Source organism: Ciona robusta, chromosome 9 (genome assembly GCF_009617815.1).
Source record: "Ciona robusta chromosome 9, ASM961781v2".
Lineage (NCBI taxonomy): Eukaryota > Metazoa > Chordata > Ascidiacea > Phlebobranchia > Cionidae > Ciona > Ciona robusta.
In genome coordinates this window covers 7,173,775-7,189,396 of record NC_143243.1, presented here as the reverse complement: position 1 = coordinate 7,189,396, position 15,622 = coordinate 7,173,775, and the positions used below count along the sequence as shown (strand labels likewise).

Sequence of the window (15,622 nt, the reverse complement as noted above, 5' to 3'; positions counted from 1 at the left end):
TGGGGGGGTGGGACACTTGTTCATTCCATTTTCCCGTCCAGTTTGGTAGTAAACAAAAAAAATTAAAGAATTATAAAACTGTGCCTTCACAACCCCCTTAGAGCGTTGTTATTAATTGTTTAAAACTTGATCAGGATACTTAGATACTATGTGCTAAAGGTGTCCCATCTTCCCCCACCCCACTATAAGCAAAGGTAAATAAAACGAAATCTCTAACGCGCAGATTTAAAATTCTTCCTACAGTTGAAACAAACGTGAATATAAAATCTATTATAATTTAACAGATTTAAAATTCTTCCTACAGTTGAAACAAACGTGAATATAAAATCTATTATAATTTAACGTACATCGCTTCAGTTCTTCAAAATTGAATCAACGCTTGAAGGATGAATTTCAAGCTTCTACTTCTCATTGTTCTTGTCTGCTGTGTCGTTGGCCAAATCGAGGGAACTAATCGACGTCGTTATGGGTTTCCTGCTAAGCTTTATGTAGGGTATGTCGATTGGGTCGGTCCCCTACACCGTTTCGGAAGATTTAATGTAAGTAAAGCATTGTTTGGACTGGGATTTGTATAAACAAAAGTGTATTATTTCCAGGACCGCTATGGCCGATAAGCTTACCAAGTCTGTGAAGACTTCTCCGTTTGTTTGAGTTCAGTTTACAGTTCATGACAATAATGTTAAATCTGCAAATTGTTATCGAGCTTTTATCGCGAGATTGTCACCTGGGTATTATTAAAATACATTTGTTAAAATAAACATTATTTTCCTTACAACTTGTGTTATGTGGTGCAGGATGGTGAGCCTCTATAGCTCAGTGGTAGAGCACTGGTCTCGTAAACCAGGGGTCGTGAGTTCAAAACTCACTGGAGGCAAAGTATGTTCTTTTGTTAAACGACAAACAAAATTTGCAACAAATATATCACGACACTTGCCTGTTTGAACAACCTGTGTGAAATTGTGTAGCGTCATAGCCGACTCAATACATAGTCGTAGTAGGCTTTATTAATCAATTTAATGGAACGTGCCCGTTAACTATATCAACTCTCATGTAGTTGACGTTCATTCATATAATACAGTTTTTTATAAAAATGAATGTATATTGAAACTTCTCTTGAAATGAATGTATATTCAAAGCGCACATAAAACAAACAAACAGCTACAATTTATTTAAATGAAAGGATGTGTAATGTTATAACTCACTGCTGGAAATAAACATTTCCAAAATAGATTCCCTCACTGCATATCATATTATTGAGATAATAGTTTAACAAACACTGCATAATAAAGCTAACAGTAACTTATAAGAGCGGGACAGAACACGGAACACGGTAAAAACAAATAAGAACACGGTAAAACATCTAGACTACCATATACACAGTAGTAATTTTGTTACAAGGGTCTAATGGAGTTTTGTTCTAGCGATATATGAAATCAATTGCATTGTGATGAACGTTCATTTTTATGAATTTATATTCCTTTACTTGTTTTGAGGATCAATATGCTGATAACCGTCTTGTCATTCTATAGGAAAAAAAAGTTCTTTGTATTATGTTAGCAGATTACATATATTGTGTTAAAGTTATTTAAATATTAACGAACTACAGAATGTTTAATATCTTTATGGCGCAGAAGAAAATTGATAAAAGTGCTTGCTTGTAACCAGAGGATACTAGGTTCATGCTGCCACTTTTGTGGGTGTGTGTGTTCTTTTACAAGGCATTTAATAACTCTTAAATCCTTACAACCCAGTGTTCACTGATGTTTAGAAAATTGTCATCCATTCACAAAAAAACACCAAATACACAAAAAGTTGTACTTTAGCAATTCATGACCAGTAAAAAGGTGCCTATGAAACAGAACACTCATGCTTTATTTTAGTTGTGTGGATGAATAAAACAACATGCATTCATACCGTTTGTAAGATTTTCTCAACCCAGAAGTTTTTTCTTCTTCTTCCTTTGCTTTGTATTCTTCCGACACTCTAAAAATAAACTACTATTAAAAACGAACACTTTTAAATCACATACTTTACAATCATTGATATATACAGAAAGGTATATGTTCAATATTTACCTACTTTAAATTTTCTGGATCACTTATATATTGTTCGAATGCAGTTGTTTCAGTTGTTTGACTGTCAACAGATCTTGCACTGACAGGTCTTGAGGTTGGTGGATCAAACAACTTTTCTTTTTTTTTGTGGTGTAACTACAAATGTGGAATAATACTTCATAAGAAATGTGTATACATCCGGCGCCATGGAAAAGTGGTTAGTGTGCCTGCCTCTAAGCCAGAGTTTTGGATAGAAGCTTAATGCTGCTATTTTGATCAAGACACTTTTCATCAATTTCCCAAGCCCAGTAGTTCCCATATGTGTTGTTCAAATTGTTAGCCATACAGAAAAAAACAATTACTCACAAAGTGACATTTGTGGTAACTCGTAACAGGGCACAATATGTATGAAATAGAACACCTGTGTTATAACAATTGTCATAACTAAGCTACAATCAATCACTTATTTAAATATAAAAGCAACCTGTTGGTTTGACTCGTCAATGCTTTGATTAATCATCCTCTGCCTAACACTTAGCTTCTGAGGAACCAAATACACCCGAGAAAAATCTCCACAAATCAAGTCCATGGCTTCAGACACTTTATCTCGCTTTACCATTGCAGGTGTGACACACTCTATCGCAGGTTGATCCATCATGCTGTCTGTGCTCTCTACCTAAGTTGGAGAGTTTTATATTTGTGTATGCTGCTGTTGTTAGATCATTATAATATAAGTTTGAACGAAATATTTTTGCAATTGTTTTTTATCGTTTTACAAAACAAACAATTGCCAAGAATCTCTTTCAGATATATATATACTAGTATTATGTAACCACAGACAAAATTCTGTTTTACCATTTGAAGAGTGCCCTGGTTAATAAATGGTCCATGCTCTAACTTTTCCACATCATTCAAGTTTTCATTAAAGATGTCTGAAAAACATTACATATAATAATATATACGGAACACAACCAATGTAAATGTCTCACCATTATTTTCTGATTCAGTGTCAGAATCTGTTTCATTGTCTGTATCCAGTTCTGATAGAAAAGTGTGTAGAAAGCTTGTGTGGCCTTTGAGTTGCTTTCTCTTTCTGCTACAATAACAACTCCAAGTTAATGAGAATTTGCCAAATACAAACCACAGCTTATTATGTGGTAACTTGTAAGCAGGCACGAGGTGTGTGAAATTCCATGTCATATTGGCTATCATTGCCCCACCATGTGAGGATGAACAAGAAACACTGATACATTTGTGTTAATTACTATGTCCTTAAATAATCTACATTTCGGTAATAAATTTGAAAGTACAACTGGATCAAACATAAAACATCGATTACATTTTTCAGGTATTGTTGTTTACCTTCTTGGTTTTCGTTTTGATTTCCTTGTCTCATTGACCACACTTGCATGCTTTTGTAATGTCACAGCATGTTCATCACTCCCCATGCCTTGTGTCAATGCAGAACAATGTTTTAAATGAGTGTTGGGAAGCCTGTAAGAAATGTAAGCATAGCTAAGATAGCTTAAGTAAGTTTCTGTATTATGTTTCAATGTCGTGTTGATTGCAAAACATACAAAACTCTTTATTCAGCCAATTATTTACAAAACATGGCTATTCAATTCATATGTGGCTATAAACAAAAGTACAAAACCTAGGTTTGCCTTGTGAAAGTTTTGTATACTTACTACAACAAGATTAATTCTTACATAGGTTTCGGTTCGGCAAGTCTTCGAACAAATTTTTTCGAAGGTCGTTCTCTTCTATATATTCTCTTTACTCCTGGAGCTGGAGGTTCTTTGACCAATCTCTTCATCACTTCTTGATAATTTGGAAGATGAGATGAAATTTCATCGGTGAAATAATCTGACCATCTCTGACTCTGTAACATAAGACACTTGGCTTGTTACTTTGAATGGATGTTATTTGTTTTTTCCACACATGTGGGGCCTTCAGAACAGAAGTTATAACACAGGTGCCCCATAATATACACATCATGCATGCTCATGAGATTTTACTCAGAAAATGTAGTGTTTTCATTTACCATAATAAATTTAAAAAAAAATAGTGTGAATTAGAATTGATTTCATTTGAAAGCTATGCAGGCAAGTTTGGAACGTTTGAATAAATTTTAAGTTAAGTTTGGAGCATTAAACTTACTTCAGTCTCGATGTCAAATTTCAGTTGTTTAACATATGTTTGATCCTGTGGTGTATATATAGGGCAAGATGCTGGTCTTCTTTGTATTTCCACCTTTTGTGGCTTGTGCTGGAAATTCGCTGGAACTGTAGCTTGGCTGTTGACAAAGTTATAACATGTATTAGTTAATAGACTTACTTTATCATGTGCAGATATTAAACAAAGTGTGGAAACTTACGTTTTGTCTGAAATTGTAGTCATAGATACAGATGCTGCGGCACCTACAAAAAATATATAATTTGGTTAAAAATGTAAACTTTAATTTAATATTTAATTTGCACTATGTATATTACCTTTCTTTTTGTTTCTTTGCGCCCCTGCCACACTTGATGCATAAGAAGTTGTGCTTTTATTCGACTGCACAGCAGAAGTGCTCGATGTAACTGCTGACTTTGCTCTTATGTTTGTGAATCCACCTCTTGACATTTTTACCTGAAAAAACAAACATTTTTTTAGTTTATGTCTTCGGATACAGTAACCAAGATCAGAATAATTAAAACAGTAAAGTATAGGGAAAAACATAAACTTATGAACATAATGTTTAATTTATTTCTTCAAATACAGTATTGGAATTAAAATAAATAAAACAGTGATGAGAAGGAAATTAATAAATATTAGAAAATAAATGCTATATGTGTAGGTATACATATGGAAACATCATGCTTGTGCAACATATGGAAACTTCACTTGTGTCTTAAAGAATTATTATACATAAATATGTCCTGACCAACCTGTTTGCTTGTCTTCTTTAATCTATTTTTCAAGTTAGCAAAATCTTCATTTGCAAGTTTAACCTGTGATAATATAAGACAATTTTAAAATAAAGTCACACAACCATTATCTTAACAAATTTTAATCTGAAATTTTGGAATAAAAGTAAAATAGTATGAGCTTGTACTTCAATATGTCACAATAATATTTTAAGAAAAGTTTATTTGACTTTTGAGTAAAAGTAAAAGAACTTCATAGTACCTGGTATTCAAAGGTGTCTTGTGGAATTGGGTTGTTAGAAAACTTTTCAGATACAAGTTTAGGTTGTCCATACTGAAGCTCCTGGTGTTGATATTTCTGGTTCAGTAAATTCAGAACTTTCTTATGTCGTGGTGTGATTACTTGTTTGAAATCATCCAGCTAAAAAAAGATAAATCTTGGCAGTAATACTCAGTTAATTAACACATCGCAGTAGTGCTTGAAATAAAAAAATATATCAGTAATATTTACTTTGTTGAGAATCTTTTAGCAGTGATATTAAGTTTGTGAAGAGCACAGTATATTCTATATAGATTAGTTCCTTGTCGAGACCGGGGATTAAGACTAGATTTGGCTCATTACCCTAAAGTGGTTGGAGCACAGTAGTTACAGTAATTGACTTAAAACTAGAGAATTTCAGGTTCTAATAATAATATGTATATGGGTCCCTGTATTCTTGCCCAGAACATAAGTAATGATAAATATTGGGAACAAACAAAAGAGAGCTTTATTCTTTCACATAAGAAGTGCATAAATGCTAAAAACACACATTTGTTGCTTAGAATAAAACAGAATAAATGAAATAATTTATTTACCAGATAAACGCTTCGTTCCGTTTGTTCTGTAGACTTCACTTGTTCATAATTTATTTGTTGCTTTGATAATAATTCACACCTAAACGTAATATCATGTTGATATATTTTTCATCAATAAATAACACTTTATTTGTGGGTTAAAACATAAGTCTAGCTTTGTTTTCTTAATATTATATTCTGTTATATAAATGGCCATTATAAACAACATTACTTACCATCTAAGAAGATCTAGAAACTCATAAAGCTGTATCCGATCTTTGTGCTTATAAGTGGCTTTCAAATGTCGCACCTGAAAAAAATGTTTCACACATAAAACATAAACTGCCATTTGTAATAAAAAACTTTATTGCGAGGAAATATCTACTCCTACTCTGTTCATGAGCTTTTGAGGTGATATAACAAGTCCACACAGCTTTAAAGTCCTAATAAATGTTGGTTCATCGATTCTCATTCCCCTTTGGTCGTATTCTTCGTGCGTCTCGAAAGACAAACGGACTTCTTGCAACTGTTTTAAGCTGAATATATTATCGTTACTTTGTTTGCTAGTTTTTTATATTTTAAACTAGTCTTGTAAAAAATTTAAACACAATTGCTTCAAAACATAATTACTAAAAGGTTAAACATTACAAAAAAGTTTACCTATACTCACAGCATTCAAAAAAACTATATATTTCTATACAGCAACATGTATGCAATTCAGGCTTTAATATAAACATGCTGTGACATCATTCAGCCATTATATCTATGTGGTTCTGAATTCCTAACCTTCACACCATGTGAGCTTTCTCCTGCATTGACTTTGTCTATTACTCTTATGGAGTAAGAAGCTGTATAGTATAACTGTGTACGGGGTAAAACAGTTGACAGAATATATAAAGATGCCCAAAAATAAACACCGCTTTACACGAATTTTACCTAATCCCATCTGCAATTAGTTGAATGCTCTTCTTTAACACATGAGTGTTGTATCCTCCAGATTTAAGGTTGAAAGTGAAATTTAAACTCTGGTGGAAGTAGCGCAGGTCACAACACTTATGAAATTCCTATAAAACAGTTTATAAAACACTTTATAAAATAATAGTCAAAGCAACTCTGTATAACAAACAAATTAACTTCTTTACCTTGAGTGAAATACTTGTTGCATCATAGTCAGAAAATATTGCTTTACTTAAAGTATCTCTTGGAAACTGTAAAAAATGCATTTATTGGTTTAATTAAACGAAGTATGACTACAGAATTATAATCACTAGTTAAAAGTGTAAACATTATACTTACACCAAGAGCAGCAGTTAGATCTCTGAAAATTTAAAAATGATTTTTTTAAATGAATGATTTTAATGAAAAAATTTCAATTAGTTACCATTTACCTTATTTCTTCAATTGTAAACGTCATGTCCGGTGTTGTATCATCCAGGTGCATTTTGTCACTGGATTAAGGGCCAGATAATAAATTAAATAATCAAAAGTATCAAAAATGTGAATTTTAACATCTGTAATTTTTTTAAAAAGGACATTTCATTTGTTTACAAACGTACTGGCACTTTTTGTAAGCAAGTTGAATAAAATCACAGCTGGTCTTTCCCATGTACTGCTATCAACCAAGCTAAAGAAAATCACACTTAAATTTGTTTTTGACCAAACTCTTGGGACATCCCCTGTCACGAAACCACGCTGGTGGTCTCCAAGGCAATAACAAGAGATACAACGTAGAACAATTTAGATCCAAGATATGCTTATTATTAATTCAAGTTAATTCAAACAAATAAACTAAAATGATTGTTTTTTTTTCAAAACCACTACGATGTGTATTTCTTGACGACTAATTGTAAAAAGAAAGCTGCAAAATTTAGTTTTGGTTTAATTTTCTTTCAATAGACTTCGGTACTATTTGAAACATAAAAGTATTTGTAAAACCTGTTTTGTTGTTCTATTATCACAGTTGTTTTAGGGGACGAGATAGGTTTTATTCTCTTTGTTTAGAAATATTTTATTTTTATCTCCCCGTCCTTTCATGAAATTACTTGCTGTGGCGCAGGAAAGCAAAATAGTCGCTAGTGTACCATGAAAAGAATCTCAGTTTAAAACGGAAAACGAAAGAAACATTCTGTTCCTAAATTGTTTCCTGCCCAGACGATGAATCAGTTTCATTAAATGCACATCGTATAGTTATACTGATTTTAAACCGCTGTGTTTGGTTGGTATTGTTCATAGTTAAACTACTGTCATTGGAAGTTTGATTTGAACAAGCGTTACTATACTCCTAACTGCTGTACTCCACAGGTCAAATGGCTGGACGGTAAGCTTATTTGTTCCAAACTAATTAAGTTTTTGTGTAAAAACAGTTATATTTTTGCTGCGTCGCCATTGGTAATAAACTGATATACAAATTTATAGGTGCTAGTGAAGAGTCTTCCCTCCACTTTATTTGCTAACCACTAACCCCTATAACCACTAACCCCCTAACCATCAACACCTAACCTAGGGGATTCTTCACTAACACCAATTTATATAGTGTTACTATTACCAGGTGCGGGTGAAGAATCCTTTCCCTACGTTATCTTTTAACCCCTAACTGCTTACCCATAACCACTAAACCCTAACTAAAATTTTCCAAAATATGCAACTATTCATAAACAATTAAATGTGAAAAAATCTCTTCGGAAAACACAAACTTTCCAATCTTACACAGTGTTACACTATTCCACTTTCCACAGGAACTACCTTCACCAGATCCACTGCCCTCAGCATCCAGACGCAGCTCTGGTTGAAGATTATCGCGCTGGCGATATGATTTGTCCTGAATGTGGGCTCGTGGTTGGAGACAGGACAATTGATGTTGGATCAGAATGGAGAACATTTTCAAATGACAAAGATTCAAAAGTAAACATTTGCATAAGAGAATTGAGTAGATATCTTTATTAAAACAGAACTGTAATATTTTTTAATTAAATATATACATACCTAGTATCTTAAGCTTTTCTAACGATTACTTTTTACTTTATAGACGGTAAACTAAAACTTAATATAGCAACATATGCAGCTGCAAGTATATGGACATTATTTTTTCACTTTTTTTCCGTTAATATATGGTTTAAATTACCAGGATATGTCTCGTGTTGGAGATTCACAAAACCCATTATTGTCTGGAAGTGATTTATCCACAATTATTGAGCGACCATCGGGACCACCAGGTTCTTCTAATGATAATGGTAAGCATTGCTGGGTTTTTATTTTGTGCCTAATAATGCAAATTTTTATTATATATTTACAATCTAAGTTTTGGCAATGTATACAAATTGTTCCATTATATTGTTCATAATTTTATTTGATTTAACCAAAATGATAGCAAATCGAAAGCTATATAATTATAATTATTTATTATTAAAAATGAGAGCAGAATTATGGAAAGATAGCTAAGTTAAACAGGTTATTATGTCTAAACAAACTCAACTATTATCTTGTTGTACTTTCACAGGTTTCTCCCAGTTTTCTAATCGTAAAACAATGAACAACAGCGATCGTGTCCTGATCCATGCTTTTCGGGAAATATCATCAATGGCTGATAGAATAAGTCTGCCAAAAAATATTGTGGTATGAACATTTTTTTCTTGGTGCAGTTTTTGATAATTTTGTAAAAAGTGTTTGTTTTGATAAATGACATCAACAGTATATGTTTGAATAAAAAGTTTGTTTAAGTTTAGAAAAGGTTTTTACGGTTTAAGTTATAAATATTAAAGAGGTTTATTCGGCAAGAGTGAACATCTGACTTAATTTGAATATTTATTACAAGAATTTCACGAGCATGAATTTCCCAGGATCGTTCAAACAAACTGTTCAAGCAAGTGTATGAATCTAAAAGTTTAAGAGGTCGAGCAAATGACGCAATCTCTGCTGCATGTTTGTACATCGCGTGTAGACAAGAAGGGGTACCACGAACCTTTAAAGAGGTCAGTTCAATTAATTTTGTTTAAAGTTTAATCAAATAGTACTCAAATTCACATTATTGTTGGTGGCTGTACCTTTATTTACATTAGTTTGAACTCCAGTCTCCAGTATTTAAATGGGAATTGTTATATGCAAAACTGCTATATTTCTACTAATATAAAAACACCTGCTACTGCTGCTAAACTGATATTGTCTTACTGCATGATCAAGAAACTACTGAAGTCTTTTTACCTTTACCTTGTAATTCCAGATTTGTGCTATTTCACGGATCTCAAAAAAAGAAATCGGAAGATCTTTTAAGCTAATTGTAAAAAATCTGGAGACAAATGTGGAAGTTATAACATCTGGAGACTTTATGGTAACATATGACTTTGAATAACTAAATACTTCACAATGCTCCCATTGGGAGCTGACGTTTTCTTGAGCAAAACACTTAAGGGCAATTCCTCCAATCCAGTGTTCCTCGGTGTTTTAATCATAGGCCAAACATTACAATAAAAAAATCCTTAAAAATTAAACCCACAAAGCTATGTGATCACTTGTAAGCGTGTACGGGACGTGTGAAGCAGAACACCCGTTGTGTGAGGATAAATAAGTAACTACATTCATTCATAGCAATACCTTAACATTTTTCCAGTCGCGTTTCTGTTCCAACTTGAATCTGCCGCCTTACGTGCAAAGAGGAGCCACATATATTGCTAGGAAAGCTGTAGAGAAAGATCTGGTGGCAGGTAGAAGTCCAATATCAGTTGCTGCTGCTGCTATCTACATGGCTTCACAGGCGTCCAAGGAAAAACGATCACAGAAAGGTAAGTCCAGCAATGTGTGTCACAGTGGTTATTGCACCTGCTGTTAGCCCAGAGGTAATGGGTTCAAGGCCTTTCGCTGCTATCATTTTCACCAGATGTTTTCTTGTGCAAGGTCTGTAAGCGGGCAAAAGGTATTTGAAAAATAAAACAGAAAACATAAAGATAGTTTCCCCCACCATGTGAGGATATATAAGTTTTTTATCCATTCAATGGTTCGGCTAGTAGATGTTAACCTAAAGGCCTTTGGTAATATGTTTCAATAATTTCAGAGATCAGTGAAATAGCAGGAGTAGCAGAAGTGACAATACGTCAGTCATATAAACTGATGCATCCTCGGGCCAAAGATCTCTTTCCAGAAGATTTCAATTTTCATATTCCAGTCTCACAACTTCCTACCTTTTAATGAAATCTCATTCATTTTAATAACACCAAGCTCCAAACATGTCATTTGGTATAGTGGTATTGTATGTGCAACATTATACAGGATATACCAGAATTGACCAACCTCCAAATATAATGAAAGATGCCATTGATTGATGGTCAAAAAGCAACAAAAACTTAAATGCCAAAAATTGTATCATATCTCAGTAGTGGCACCTATAGTATTGCTATAGTAAATACTTCTTCCTATTTTCAGAAACCTTTTTTATGGGTGCAATGACTTTGATTTTGTTATTTAGTTCGTAATTCGATATAGGTGGAATTTAAAAAATGCAGTTTCATTGTATTAGGAAATGGGATAACTGTACGCACGCCGGCTGAATTCGCTATGAATAAATAGCGGTGTAACGTACATTGACTTTCCTATTGTTATTGTTCGAGTACAAGGTGGGTTTAAAGCGGTTGTTTTGGTCGCGGTAGAATTGCCAGAGTTCCGCTTTTAGAAAAGGGAAGTCGTAAAACGATCGCTTGTCAGAGTATCGACAAAAAAACAGTTGGCGGTTTGCTTTTTCATTCTGCTTAATGTCTATAGTTTACAACTTATTATAGACGTTAAGCACGTTCGTTCTCAGTCGATATGCCTTATCATTCTGAGGGTAAGTAAGACAGTAAGGTCTTGATTTTGTTAATTTAGAATAAGGACCAACTAGACTAGATACAGCGATGTTAAATTGTCAGTTTCTGCAAAGATGGTATTATTATTATAAAGTAATCTATTCAATCGTCAAAGTTTGAACTTTCTCTACAAAGTAAATTGTAAAGAGGGGCTGAAACATGGAACAACTGTTCGTTTATTTGTTGCTGGTGCTCTTAGTTTCAACAGAACGGTCTCGCGGTAACCTTCGGTGGCGATACGACGACGAGCGTTGCTATCAAAGGTAAGTTGGGAGAATGGGTGTGTTTACCCTCGCGTGGCGGGGCAACGAAGGTCGTTATAACACGAGTGTTCTGTTTTACATCACGGCCTACTAGAGATAGGCCGTGTTCACATATAGAAGTGTGGAGGAAGATGGGTCACTTTCTGATACTATTTTCACGTTTCATCTAGTAGACAACAAAAAACATTCAAAAAATTATAAAACCGTATCCTCAGACCGTTGTTGTTTGTGTAAAACACGATCAGATTTGGATAAGGGTGTCCCGTCTTCCCCATCCTACTATACCTCGTGCCCATCCGAGATTCATTACTATTGTTACTTTGTAGGTAATTAGTATTTTGAGTTTTTCTATATTGGACAATGGAGCCTGTTAACTCTGTGCCAAGAGACTGGCGTGTTAACCATTATGCCATAGCGTCGCTCAGACGTAAATGTAAAACAGTTTCATTGGAGGGCAACGAAGCGCGAGCGAAACAGGGCTCATAACTAAATGTTTTTCAAACCCATTTTGTATTTTACTTCTTGTTCTCTTATACCCCTGATCTCGTTTTAATTTAGCTGCAAATGTATCGGTACCGGAATGAAATGCAACGTCACATTATACCCGAATCTTTACGAGCCTGGCCCTACAGCTTGCTTCGAAGCTTTAAGCTTTCGTTTTTACAGAGTCAATATACGTTGTCTCATTAAATTTACGATAACATGTAAGTGATTGGATTCACACCGTATAGAACAGATTTCTTAACAATGCTTTATTTCAGCGGTTCCCGACTTACGCAGTCTCGATCTGTCTGGTAATCGAATGAGCCATCTCCCAAATACAGTTTTACAAAATCTACCGCCACTTCAACATTTAAACCTGAGCCGAAACAGATTGAATTTCTTTCAGTGGGGGTTGTTGCCCAAGAGCATACAACTTAAATCACTTGATCTAAGCAACAACCATTTAACTTCTCTGGTATTACTTCAGGCACAACACTCTTTCCCAAATCTAGAGCGTCTATATCTGTCTAACAACCGGTTGATCACAATAATGCGAATGTCGTTAACTCTTCCCAAACTAAAGTAGGTAACAAACAGATTACATTTGTTAATCCTAAGGCATCTGATCTAAACATACAATGCGTTCCAGAGAACTCAATCTAAGAAACACGAGCCTTCATGCAATTAATCCAGGCGTCTTTGATAGCTTTTCTAACTTGCAAAAACTGGATCTTGGTCAAAATCACTTAAAAACTATCCCAGCATCTTTGTTTTCTTTATTGAAGTACGTAGTCTGGTGCGTAATATATAGTATATTGGGGTAATATGGGACACCTTTTAATCTATTTTTTTCTTTTTTTTCTCTCTATTGTCTCATTTGCAAGTAAACAAATAACACCCAAGGAATTTTAAAACTGTATCCTCATGACTTATACAGACCTTTTTTAAATGTTTAAAACATTATTTGGATAATTTTTGCTAACGGTGTCCCATACTACCCCACAGAACTTTATCACTCAGAAGTTTGTTTCCATTTAGACAAGCCCAGTAATGTTTAAAATAGTTACATGCAAATGAGCATATACGTTTTAATCGTACATTTTTCTTTTTCATTTATACAGAAACCTACGGGATCTACGTCTAAATCACAACTTATTACAGAGACCTGACCTGTCTTGGTTCACACACATGATCCAGAACAACTTTTCCACAACCGTAGACCTTCAATACAACCCATGGATATGCGACACCAGCATTTACAGTTTTTGGGTGAGTTTAAACTGTATAGATATTTGACCAACTTTCAAAGTTGGTAAACCAAAATATTTCATTCAGAATTTTGTGAAAGAACTTTCCACCGACGACAAAAACCGAACACTTGCTAACGATTTGAACTTGGTTTGCGAAAACCCGATCAACGAGAAAGGAAAAACCTTAACTTGTCTTTTATTTGCTGACTTAGAAGCGACAACCGTTGCTACAAACAGAGAAAGCTACGAAACAACACCAAATCTGACGGAAGTGACTCCGTTTCGCGTGTCTAAACCAGTTTCTTCTTCTAATTCGCTTCCACAAGAAACCACTCACCAGTTAACATCACCTCAAAGTTCCTCTGCTACCATTCAACCTGTCGAGGTTTCAACATTCGCCCCAAACTCCGTAGCATCAACGCAGCAACCCCAAATTTTCACGTCAAGTTTAAACAAGTCACCGATTCTAGAGGTTGATAGAATTCCCACACCCATCGCATTTGAAAAATGGACAGATCCTGTTTCCAGCCACCAATCAAATAACAGCATCTTAATTCATATACTCGCTATTGCTGGTATCATGTGCAGCATAATTGTTTTAGCATGGGCCTTTCGTTTTTACAGTAAGAAGAGAAAGAAAGCACCGATACCAAACACACCAAATGACAGTGCATCCAGTTATTTTACCGAATCCACCTTTTCTGGCGTTTCATTGGACAACAGTTCATATTAGAGGTGTCCACGAGCCGGAGTCGGACTCCTACAGGAGCCGGACTCCGGCTACATTTGGCCTAGCCGGAGCGGAGCCGGAGTCGTAAAAAATTAAAATAAACAGGAGCCGGAGCGGAGCCGGAGTCGGGTTTAAATATGCCTTCTTAACGGAATTTCATACATACACAGTAAATTTTGCTAAATTTCCTTAATCTCATGGGATTTAAACTGGCTGAGACTTTATTGTTCAATTCCTTCAGGGAATTGTGACGAAACTTATCTCATTGTTACGCTGGGCATGGGAGTAGAATGACCATTAAGGCCTCATTAAGCGCTGTCTGTCATTTAAAGATTTTACTGTATTTTAAAAAAGCAGAACAGGATAGTAAAGTAGGAGTTTCGAGCAGAAGTTATTATTCGCAAAATGGATAACCAGCGAGTTGAGATTTTAAAGTTATACGAAGCCAATAAATTAGTAGAAAGAAAATGCGACAGCCGGAGAAGTGAAGTTTGGGCATTTAGTTTTTGTGGGAATACTGTTTCCAAAAAGAGGTCCCAATTATCTGCTTCTTCACTAGATTCACTTATTGTTTAAACAGTGCAGAAAACAATTAATTTTTAAGTTTTATAATTGTTATTTTTAAAATGCCACACTTTTATTATAAATGTTCTTTTAATACTGTTGTTACTTGTGTTTTATAAAGTTTACTGTTGTTACTTGTGTTCAAATAAATCTGAATTTATGTACATAATGTACCAGACTTGTGTTTTCATAACATAGTTTTGCATTAAATAAACAAACAATTTTTTTTCGGAGCAGGAGCGGAGTCGGATTTGATTTTTAAAAAAAATTTCGGAGCAGGAGCGGAGTCGGAGTCAAAAGTTTCGGAGTCGGATTGGAGCAGGAGTCCAAAATTTCTGACTCCGGACACCTCTAGTTCATATGGCTATACGGGTGCAGTTTATGAATCAGCGGCCCAAAGCCTATGTGTCGAGCGCTCAAGCGAATACGCAAATCAGCAGCATGAACAGATATACTGTGGCGATCTTTCCCCTGAATCTGAACACAGTTATGAACTGATTGTCGAGTTTACTCCTGGCTATGCTACCTGCCAAGACGCTGGTTAAGACTATTTTTGTGTGACTTTATATATAACTAATAAAATAGCACTATAATTGGTTTGTAAAAATATTTTTGAACTCCCCAAAACAAAACACCGTGTTGTGTTTATTGTCGAAAACACCGGTCGATTGGTCAAAAACATCTTCGGTAAATTCAGTTTTTTG

General features: G+C 34.7%; 2 protein-coding genes, 1 long non-coding RNA gene and 1 other non-coding gene across 7 annotated transcripts; 3 read left to right on the top strand and 1 right to left on the bottom strand.

The window, feature by feature from the left end:
* Positions 1-21: 21 nt before the first annotated feature.
* LOC149731813 (uncharacterized) lies at positions 22-775 on the top strand. The gene is made up of 2 exons (XR_016385726.1): positions 22-539; positions 597-775. It is a non-coding gene; the product is annotated as an uncharacterized LOC149731813 (long non-coding RNA).
* A 27-nt stretch (positions 776-802) lies between these two features.
* On the top strand, positions 803-874 carry Trnat-cgu (transfer RNA threonine (anticodon CGU)). The gene has a single exon. It is a non-coding gene; the product is annotated as a tRNA-Thr (tRNA).
* Positions 875-1,105: 231 nt separating this feature from the next.
* On the bottom strand, positions 1,106-7,404 carry LOC149731811 (uncharacterized). 4 transcript variants are annotated; one of them, XR_016385722.1, is made up of 20 exons: positions 7,186-7,399; positions 7,094-7,115; positions 6,940-7,005; positions 6,734-6,861; positions 6,189-6,333; positions 6,034-6,107; positions 5,819-5,897; positions 5,226-5,384; positions 4,985-5,047; positions 4,547-4,685; positions 4,432-4,474; positions 4,215-4,350; positions 3,764-3,936; positions 3,417-3,548; positions 3,044-3,150; positions 2,910-2,986; positions 2,539-2,730; positions 2,076-2,210; positions 1,915-1,983; positions 1,106-1,523 (listed from the first exon to the last, which is right to left on the bottom strand). XR_016385722.1 is itself a non-coding variant. In XM_089885127.1 (20 exons), exons 1-20 carry the CDS (start codon positions 7,236-7,238, stop codon positions 1,496-1,498), a joined length of 2,013 nt encoding a protein of 670 aa, XP_089741253.1. In that variant the 5' UTR covers positions 7,239-7,400; the 3' UTR covers positions 1,106-1,495. The 4 variants fall into 4 exon arrangements, 3 of the variants coding, with proteins under 3 accessions (XP_089741253.1, XP_089741252.1, XP_089741254.1); XM_089885127.1 differs by having other exon boundaries at positions 2,080-2,210; positions 3,044-3,147; positions 7,186-7,400; XM_089885126.1 differs by having other exon boundaries at positions 2,080-2,210; positions 7,186-7,396.
* Positions 7,405-7,816: 412 nt separating this feature from the next.
* Positions 7,817-11,365, top strand: LOC149731810 (transcription initiation factor IIB-like). The gene is made up of 8 exons (XM_089885172.1): positions 7,817-8,114; positions 8,533-8,698; positions 8,922-9,027; positions 9,294-9,409; positions 9,634-9,765; positions 10,014-10,121; positions 10,401-10,572; positions 10,842-11,365. Exons 1-8 carry the CDS (start codon positions 8,104-8,106, stop codon positions 10,973-10,975), a joined length of 945 nt encoding a protein of 314 aa, XP_089741298.1. The 5' UTR covers positions 7,817-8,103; the 3' UTR covers positions 10,976-11,365.
* Positions 11,366-15,622: the final 4,257 nt, after the last annotated feature.